Source organism: Morone saxatilis, unplaced genomic scaffold (assembly GCF_004916995.1).
Source record: "Morone saxatilis isolate NCDOM2014 unplaced genomic scaffold, NCSU_SB_2.0 Contig3, whole genome shotgun sequence".
Lineage (NCBI taxonomy): Eukaryota > Metazoa > Chordata > Actinopteri > Moronidae > Morone > Morone saxatilis.
In genome coordinates, this window is record NW_023339873.1 from 19,167,056 (window position 1) to 19,176,455 (window position 9,400).

General features: G+C 40.3%; 1 protein-coding gene across 1 annotated transcript in view; it reads right to left on the bottom strand.

Moving 5' to 3' along the window:
* Positions 1-6: 6 nt before the first annotated feature.
* The window catches only part of LOC118337125 (zinc finger MYM-type protein 4-like), a gene marked incomplete in the record, with an annotated part of 20,896 nt that continues 11,502 nt past the window's right edge, over positions 7-9,400 (bottom strand). The window contains 13 exon segments of the mRNA XM_035673999.1: positions 7-906; positions 1,163-1,231; positions 1,358-1,469; positions 1,724-1,981; positions 2,215-2,329; positions 2,416-2,567; positions 2,653-2,782; positions 3,138-3,214; positions 3,393-3,650; positions 3,793-3,910; positions 4,019-4,164; positions 8,952-9,090; positions 9,282-9,325. Coding sequence (XP_035529892.1) covers positions 759-906; positions 1,163-1,231; positions 1,358-1,469; positions 1,724-1,981; positions 2,215-2,329; positions 2,416-2,567; positions 2,653-2,782; positions 3,138-3,214; positions 3,393-3,650; positions 3,793-3,910; positions 4,019-4,164; positions 8,952-9,090; positions 9,282-9,325 — 1,766 coding nt within the window.

A 9,400-nucleotide genomic window follows, 5' to 3' on the forward strand; every position in this document is an offset into this window, starting at 1 on the left:
ACAGGTCCATTTACCATTACTGTATGCCTGTGGGAACTGAGAAACATTTGGTGCAGCAATGCATGAATGTGCCACACCGTCAAATTACAAAACCTGCTCAAACCTGGTCATTCTTTTAGGGTTTTGGTGAAATTGAAAAGCGCAAGAGGCAGTTTCAACACTCACATACCAGTATCAGCCTTTAAAACTCTGTACAAGTAAATACTCTCCGTATTACAATGTGCTGATGCAGAGGGGGGAAACGACAATAAAGCAGCACATTTAAACCCCTTAATGAACGGATCTGACTGTGCCTGATGGATGTAAACAATCTGCTGCTCACACCGGTCTAATATTGCAGAAATAAAGGTACATCTGACAGGCTTGGCACGAGCTGTTACTGGTAGTATATAAACCTGCCACATATGTGATATGTATCACTCTGGTGTGACAATGGCGAGAATAGAAGACTGTGTTAACAATGTACTCTGCAACACTCCCTTTTTCATATTTCTGAGTATCTGATGTTTGTAAACTCATTATGCATTTATGTGGCGAGGAGATGGTAACTCGGGTAACAAAATACAGTGTAATTATCTCACACTTTAACACTTTCACTGTGTCTCTTTGTTCTGTATCCCTGTTTCAAAGACCTGTCAGCCTCAGTCTGACTGATGGCCGTAGGTACAGCTTTACTTCACTGTCAAGTGTTTGGCATCAGAGAAGGTTTCTGTTGCAGTGAAGATCATAAGCAGGATGTGAATGAGCAGAGCTCCATATCACTGTAAACTGTCATCATCTGCAGTGGCTGAGGACTGACGCTGGGCTGCTAACTGCTCCTGGTGAACCTCTCTGACGGCCAAGATGCGTGTGAGCATGCTTTGTAGAGTGGTGCCCTCTAATGGTTGAGAAGTGTACCAGTGGGAACTGTTGAGGTCAGAAAGATATGAAAAACAAAAATGAACATTAAGAGAACCCTTATCATGCCATCTTCCACAAATAGCATAGGAAGTAAGTTTATTACGTAAGTAATAATATGAACTCCCATTAAAGTCCAGATTCCTGTCAGTAACATTTGAACCATTTTATTTGGGCACATAGGGTGAATCTATGTCATGGAGAGGAAGGCCTGGTTATAAGTGACACATTCAAAAGAGAAGAAGCTGAGGTTTCTGACTCTGACCTGTGTGTGTGCACATTCTGTTCAGGCTGGAGGTAAAACATGTCGGTTCTCATCTTCACCGACTCTGGGCTGTCAGAGAGCAAGACCACAAAGAAGATGAAGCATTCGTTCAGTTTTATTTTTTTGTGACTGCTAGTAAGTGCTGTTGTCTTCATTTGTTAGTTTGTTGTTTTTATGTGTGTATTCATATCTCACCATCTAGAGAGGTAGAACTCGTAGAGTCTGACAGGGCAGTGCAGAGGGTTGGTGACATTTTCAAGCATCTCCAGGTTTCCCTCTTCCTCTGCCTGCCTTTTTCTCAACCGCTCTAAAAACAAAATTAAATACCAAAGCTCAGTAAACACACTTTACTCTCTGGGACAGATAGTCAATTTATAAATCTGGTTTCAGAAATTGGGTGATGCTGATATATATAAACATGAAGGCTGACAGTTTTGGATTAAAGTTATTGAGCTGATATTTTGTTCTAAACAGTCACTTTGGAAATTGCTTAAGCTACTACTTAAATGCACAGCTACTTTAATTTAAAAAGATATACAAGTATTATTTTCCAACACCCACCTGTGTCCTCTCGGCGTGGCGTAGCAGTGCTACTTCTCTGGTATCGGAGGTAGTGGGCTTTGCCGCCTCGGCTGCAGGGTTTGGAGCATCGGCTGAAGTTGGTAAAGGAGAGGCTTTGGTGCTGCGCCAGCGTGGTGAAGCGGAAGTTCTTGGTGCAGAAGAAGAGCAGCGTGTTGAGCAACACTATTGGAGAGTAGGCGCCCAGCTGTTTACACTCCCACAGAAAGGACTCCACAACACGGGAGGAAACAACACCACCTTGAAGAGGAAAGAGGAAGTAGGGAAAAAGCTGAGTGACATATTATTGTATTATTGAATACAGGTATTTAAATATCTTAAAATCATGTTAACTACAAAAGTATTACTGAGTATTAATAAATGTAAGTTTATGGGGTCAACCTTGGTACCAATAAAACCTTATATATTGAGAGGTAATTATTTAATCTAATGGCAATAAATTGACGATTATGACATCATGTCAATAATCATACCACTGGGTAGTAGTTTAGGTCTCCAGAGTCGCAGCATCCTGGTGATCTCAGCAGCAAACTGACTGTACAGCTCGTCAGTAAAGATGTTCTCTATGCGGCCCTTCATGAACAAGTACTGTCCAAAGAGAGGGACACAGAAAAGAAGGAATCAGTAAGAATTAAGATGGAAACCAGTGACACAATGTGTGTGTGTGTGTGTACCTGCTGTATCCCCAGACAGAGGTAGAAGATGCTGTCTGGGCTGTAGGTCTCTCCATTGGGCCGTCTCACTTCCCTAATGAAGCGAGTCAGAGCTAAGCTCAGCTCAGCAGAGTTACACTGAAGGACGTCTTCTTTAATATCCACTGGACTGGCTACAGGGGAAGAGACCATCAAAATGGTTCAGAGGAAGAGATATCCTAAAATACAACTGGTTTAGTCAAGAAAACTAAGGCTCACATTCTCTCAGTTGTTTGTTCCGTTGTTGGACCCAGGTCCTCCAGGCCTTCACCCCATACAGGTGGTTCAGTTTGGAGACAGCTGGAGTCACCACTGCACTGCGGTCCACTGTACCAGTTCGCCTTCGACCCTGGATGGATAGAAATGCAGTGCATACTGGAGTAGTGCGGCAAGCAGAAGACGCACTTTTAGGTCATAATTGGGCGTATTTGAGAATTTGTGGTTGTATAAATACATGTAATATCCAAGAATGTCAGGACATCCGAGGAGAGGTACTCTTTGTTAAACGGGTTTCTGGAACAGTAATTTCCACTGTCAGCATCCACAGATTGCTACAGCAAGTGTTAGCTTGAGAATCACAGAGCCATCTGCAAGAAAACACGTCTGCCTACAAACTAAAGTCAGCAGACTAAAAGGTTTTAAATCAGAGACTGATCAAATTAATCTGAGTTTACTAATGATCTATCAGTAGTCAGGAGTCATACCCGTTTCCGGCCAGAGAAATCTTCTCTGGGTCTCTTCACTCCACGCTGAGGAGCAGATGGCTTCTGATCCAATGATTCTGCAAAAACACACAGTAGAGTGAGTGAGTCAGAGAGTGTGTCTGTGCTGTTTAGTATGTTTTCCATCTCCACTTTGCGTAAACCAATAATATTTCTGTGTGCTGGCATTAAAAAACAGTCATCCTTTTTTTCAACAGATTAATTTTGCCGTTCACTTTAAATTATATGATGTCTCACCAGACGGGAAGTCAGTCTCCAAGTCCATCATTGGAGAGGAGGGAGGTTGATGCTCGCCGCTGGTGGTAGGTGGGTCGCTTGTCATGGCGCTCTCCTCTGACTGCGTATTAAGTTGTGGATCAGCTGACTCTGTGCTCTTCTCTGAACTTACAGTAACTGGCAGGTCAGCTTGAACCGGTTTTTCAGTCTTCTCATTTTCACGGACTATTGGAGTGACCACGTCTGACTTCAGGTCTACACTGTAACAACTGCTTTGGTCTGTAGCAGACAGAAAATAAACATGAATGAGGTTGCATTTGGGTCATCACGCTTTGACATTTGGGTACTTGTACTGGTTATTGTAGCAAGAATGTGTATATATGACATACATCTATAAAAATCAGGATAAGAAAGCCCTCACCTGCACTGGAAACAGACCCATCTTTCAGTTTTTCTTCCTTCATAGTCCAAGGCTCTGATTGGACTGCTGCGTCTTTCATCTCTTTGTTCTGTGGTGGTACTACCATGGGTACTGGAACCTGTAGAAAATAAGAGAAGAGTTTCATTTGCTGCAGCAAATACTCACTACAAAGTACATTCATCATTTTGAATTCATAGAATTTTGAATGTAAAGTAATGGGACGTACAGGCACAGGCATAGCCATAGGAACAGGTGTGTGCTGGGAGTACATGTTCATAGGCACTGGAATGAAGACTGGTACTGGGATGGGCACCATTAACACCTTCACATTCTCCTCTCCTGCTGAGAAGCTAACTGAGGGCAGAGACAGAGCTGGAGGGGGAAGAGAGCGGGTGAGCAGGGAGGAGGGGAGATCATGAAGAAGAGACAGAAAAAGAAAAATGGGCAAAAAGATGATTAAATAAGGCACAGTAGACACAGTAAGATAATTCACTTTTAAAACTTTTTCATTTTTGAAAATATCTATTTGCATTAAAGGAAATTACAGAAGAACAAAAAAAGGAAAATGAATTAATGACAACTCGGTACAATAAAATAGCATTCAGAAACCAAGAGCATGGTTGAGATCACTGATAAGCTCTATCTTCTGTGTGTATTAGTGTTAATTGCCCCTCAGCTTAAGTAACTCCTGATCATAACTTACTATAAACTAACAAACTGTTTTCGTCATCTGTTGCTTCTGATTTCCTACATTTAACAAACATACAATATCTGTCTTAGGTCTCAGACTGCCGATCAGTGCTCAGTGAATAAAGCTTCCTGTTAAATCTGCCAGTGGGTTAACAACAACAATGTGTATCCCTGATATACAGTATATATAGACTGTACGTGTATCAGGGAGGAAAAGCAAAAGGTCAACTGACAAACAGCTAATGTGTGATTGAAATCAGACAACCTAAATGTTAACTAATCATTTAAGTTTTTTATACAAGCACCACAAGCCTGATTTCATTAAGATCTGCTGTATCATCAGTCACAGATCTGGTCATTATTAATCTTTCAAAGTTGACATTGGTATTGTGCTTAATTGGAAGAAGTCATAAGAGCTCCTGCTAAGAGATTTACCTGCCCTCAGTGTCTCTTCAGTGATCCTTCATATCTTCTGATTGTGTGCTGGTCACTCTACTCTCCTGAAGCAGTCAGCAGAGCTTTTTATCTCAGGAAAAACCTTTACTTGTGATTAGCGCACCTCGGTCCCAGTGGAAATCTGTTCTCTATTCTGTCACGTGACCATCACTTCAGTCCTGTTTTCGTGTGTTTGTGTCTTTGGTGCAGCTTTTGCAGCTTACTGTATCATTAATACATCTTAAATTGACTGAAGCCGTTTGTAACACAGGCACAACTGATTTCATAGCTAAGTTACTACGGTAAATAATAAACACTTGATAGTTTGTTTTAGACTCATGTCCAAGCTTCACATGTGGGGATTTGTATTAGCAGTTTCACACTCACAATTATGTAGTCTTTATGTTGCCTTTAAATTACATTACACTTCTTCCGTTTACCATCAGATTGAGGGAGACCATTTGTGGGATGTGACAGGTAAAACAAACAAAAAACAATTTTAAATTGATTCAATTTATTGATGTATTTTATTTTTTTGCATTTAACAAAAGATAAACCGTCATTTTCAGGTGTTGACAATATGTTTCAAACAAACAAAAAGCAGTAAAGCCACATAATTTCACAATGTTATCCATGTCATGTGTAATCATAAAAGTAAGGAAAAATGAAAGACATGCAGTTACAGTGGAGAGGTAACAAAAACTTATAATAGCTTGTAAAAGAAGTAAAAAGTTAATATCAGAGACATAATACAAGGTTGGAATCAACTCAAACGCAGCAGATGGATGAACTGAAGTCAACCTTGGTTCATATGATTACATCAGTAGTGAGGTACAGCAAGAAATTTAACCTTAACCATCACACATTCATAATATACATGAAAAAGTAGCGCAACAGTATAAATACATTAACTGAGCGCCCAGATGAATGCTCTTTTCTTCACTCATACACTGTAAAAACTTCAAGTGATCGCAGATTTTAGCCTCATGTATACCTGACAGGTGCATCTCAAGTTAAAGGTGGAGCAGAAAGCAAACAGTGACAAGCGGGGAATTTCACTTCCTACAAAGTTTATTGAGAGCATTACACTGCTACCGCCTCGTTTGGTCAACTTGTCCCTTGGTCAATATGGCAGTGAGAGTGAACCCAAACCAAATGACTTGCACCAAAGATCATCCACACACTAGTTCTGACTGCCCTTCTGAGGAAAAATTGTTGGTTTCTGCGACAACTGGACCACTCGTCATTTATTAGAGAATTAAATTTAGTATGGTGCCCTTTCTAGACAGAAGTTACATAGTTTATCTACACTAGTTAAAACCCTATGGAAGAAGCCACTGTTTTACAAAGAACTACAGTAACAGTTATTTAATACTAAGTCAGAATTCAAGTATTTCAGTCAAAGTAGAAGCACATTTAGCAGCACAGTTGCTCCATGAACCTGCATTTTCAGTTGGATTTTGGCTTAAATGGGTCTGCCTTGTTTTATATGACGTAAGAGCTGATTTCAAACACATATAACAAACTGGTCTGGATTAGACAGAAACAATGCGGAAACCCCTTTATAAGAAACCTGTACTGGAACAATTAACTATTATCTTCCATTGGCTGGACCAGTAGGTAGGCACACGTGACCTAAATGTAAGGATCAGGTTACATACTGTATGACATGTGCGGGTACTGCTAGTGAAGAGTTAATGACAGTGAATTTCAGCCTGTAATGTAAATCTATATCACATTGTGGGATTGTGGGGGTAGTAAAAACATACTTTTTTTGTGCCATTATGTATAAGAACCCACCAGAGATAATGCTGCATCAGATCCATCCATTTACACAACATTAAACATTTAGATTTATTGTTTTTAAGACACTTTAAGATGGACTGTGATTGGGATCAGCTTTAATGACATGTTTATGTATTGTGACACAGATTAATCAATGAGGTAAAACTTACTAACATGCTACAGTTAGTACTCCGCCTTGGACTAGAACACCTTACCAAGCCCATCAGTTCCAGACCACTCACAACACCCCTTACACAGAATAAATAATCTTTATGGGAAGAGGAAACAGACAGCTGTGAGAGTCTGTTCTGAACAATGGATCATAAATACTGCTATATTTCTTTTATTATAAAAAAATACCAAAGCACCCCCTTAACTGTCTTATTTCACTGCACTGCCTGTTTGCCAACATACTTCCATGTAACTACTGTAAACTAATGGTTATTCTGCCTTCACTGTCAATAAAGGTTTTGGATTCAATTTGAACAGACAACCACACAAAAGGAAGTTAAGGTCTGTAAAGTAGTGTTGCTGTGGACACTGTAGTTGTTTAGTCTTTGTCCGGGGTCACCGTAGAGATGACTTCTCATGTCGGCAGGTCAGGAGGCTGTGGAGAGAAAAACTTGGGTGACACACTCGACCCTCTTAAGAAGTCAGTTGAAGCAATGACATAGTTGCAGTGATCATAAATTTCACACGCTGCACACAAACACAACATAGGAATCCTTGGATAGTGGAAACAGCTGTGGTACAAACAACTTTATTGGTACTATTATATATTTAGAGTATAACTGAATTAATTTTTTTGTGTTACTCTGAAAGCTCACCTTGTGTTTCCAGTTCAGGAGCTGTTTTGTAGATCAGTCTGGTGTGGTAGAGTTCAAAACAGGGCACAGGACAGAGGCTGGGCTCTCCTGAGCATGTCTTACAGTAATACGACGTCTGCCTCCTCAGTGGGTCACACTTCTGCTCACATTCTTTCCTTTCACAGTGCTCTTCCTCTTTTCTCTTTCCATCATTGTCATCATGTGAATTTACTCCCTTTGCCTTGTCAGCCTCTTCTTCTGTTTTCCTCTTTGGCTCCTCATCCCCCTCAATCTTCTTCTTCGTTTTCTTCTTCTCCGGCTCTTCTTCCTCCACCCTCTTCCTTTTGTGCTGTGAGCAGACCTTGCAGTCAGAGTCAGTATCCCTCTTGCCCAAGAAATGGCGTCCGGTTAGGCGCGCTGGCACGCCGTTACATGGCTGAGTTTCTCCCTGAGGTTTTGGCGACGGCGGTGGAGATGTGGATGCATCAGCAGATGGCCGGGCAGGTTTCAAGGCGCTATCTTGCAGAGCTGGTGCAATTATTGAAACAGCTAGTTGTGAACAATGAATAATTTAATGAACCAAAAAAAATAAATGAATGAATTAGATGGTGTGTAGAATTGTGACACACACCCTAAAAAAAGGGACAAACCAGTCATAGCTTAAGGGGGAGAATGACTTCTATCAGGTATTACATTTTTATTGTTAATGCTTGCTGTGGATAAAGGACTAATTATTCTGGACTGAAACAGCAAAACCCCCCTCAAGTTTGCAACAAAATTTAGTACTATTATTTTTTACCGAAAAGTGTGATATTTATACTCAATCCCACCTGTGTGTCCACCTTGTGTTGACAGTGAAGATAATAAAGCTTGAAAATGATATTAAGCAGGCTTAATATCATTTTCCACAAAGCACTGTGTTAAAGTTAGAAGTTTTGCTTTGGTAAAAATTCAACATTTGTCATAAGAAAATATTAAAACATAGCAACTGCCTCGTAGTGACACCTTATGCTGCACTACCAATAGCTGGTATGGTTTGATCAGTAAACACAAGTAAAAGTTTTAAAGAGATTTTTCCACACATCAAGCAGGACTGAAGACTCAACACCATCAGAGTGTGCAAAGATAGACGATATAATGTCAATGATCATGGTGGAAAAAGTAGAAAATGTTATAAAACTATATTTAAACTATAAAACATTATGTCTTCTAAGACAGATTTGAAATACTTCATGCTTAATGTTCCACATGTCTGTACGAACAATGTGCAGTAAGTACATTTGATGTCCACTTGGTATTTGGACACAATGTAGTGAGTTTTACTGTCAGAAAGCTGTTGGATGGCACACAGTCCATCTGACTCTGGCCGTGCAGTCGGTCTGTGTCCTGTGTGAGGCGTAATGAAGCTAAGCTACTCAAATTTCGTATGTTTTTTGTAGTTACCTGCTGATTCAGTGGAAGGTGCGGGCAGCTGGCACATGCTCTCTTGGTCCATAGTGAAGGGCCGACACAGAACTGACTTGTTCTTCATTTGACGACGACGGGACACAGGCACTCGCATGGCGTCAGTCTGAGTACTGGCCTGGATATAAGACATTAAAAATAAAACAGCAAAAATAAACAAGAAGATCTGATCTAGTTCTTAAACATAAATATGCTGTAATGGTCATTTTACTGACCAGATCTCTCATCTGATATTTAGAAAAATACATAAAGACCTACAGTTGTATGCAAGGTTACATTAAACAAACAACACACACAAAGAGTACATACATGATCTAGGTTCTTGCCATCAACATTGGAGGTCGGAAGTGCTCCTACAAAAGAGGAATAAAAATGTATCAGAACTGCATTAAACCCCATTAAAACGTGCATATATATATATATATATA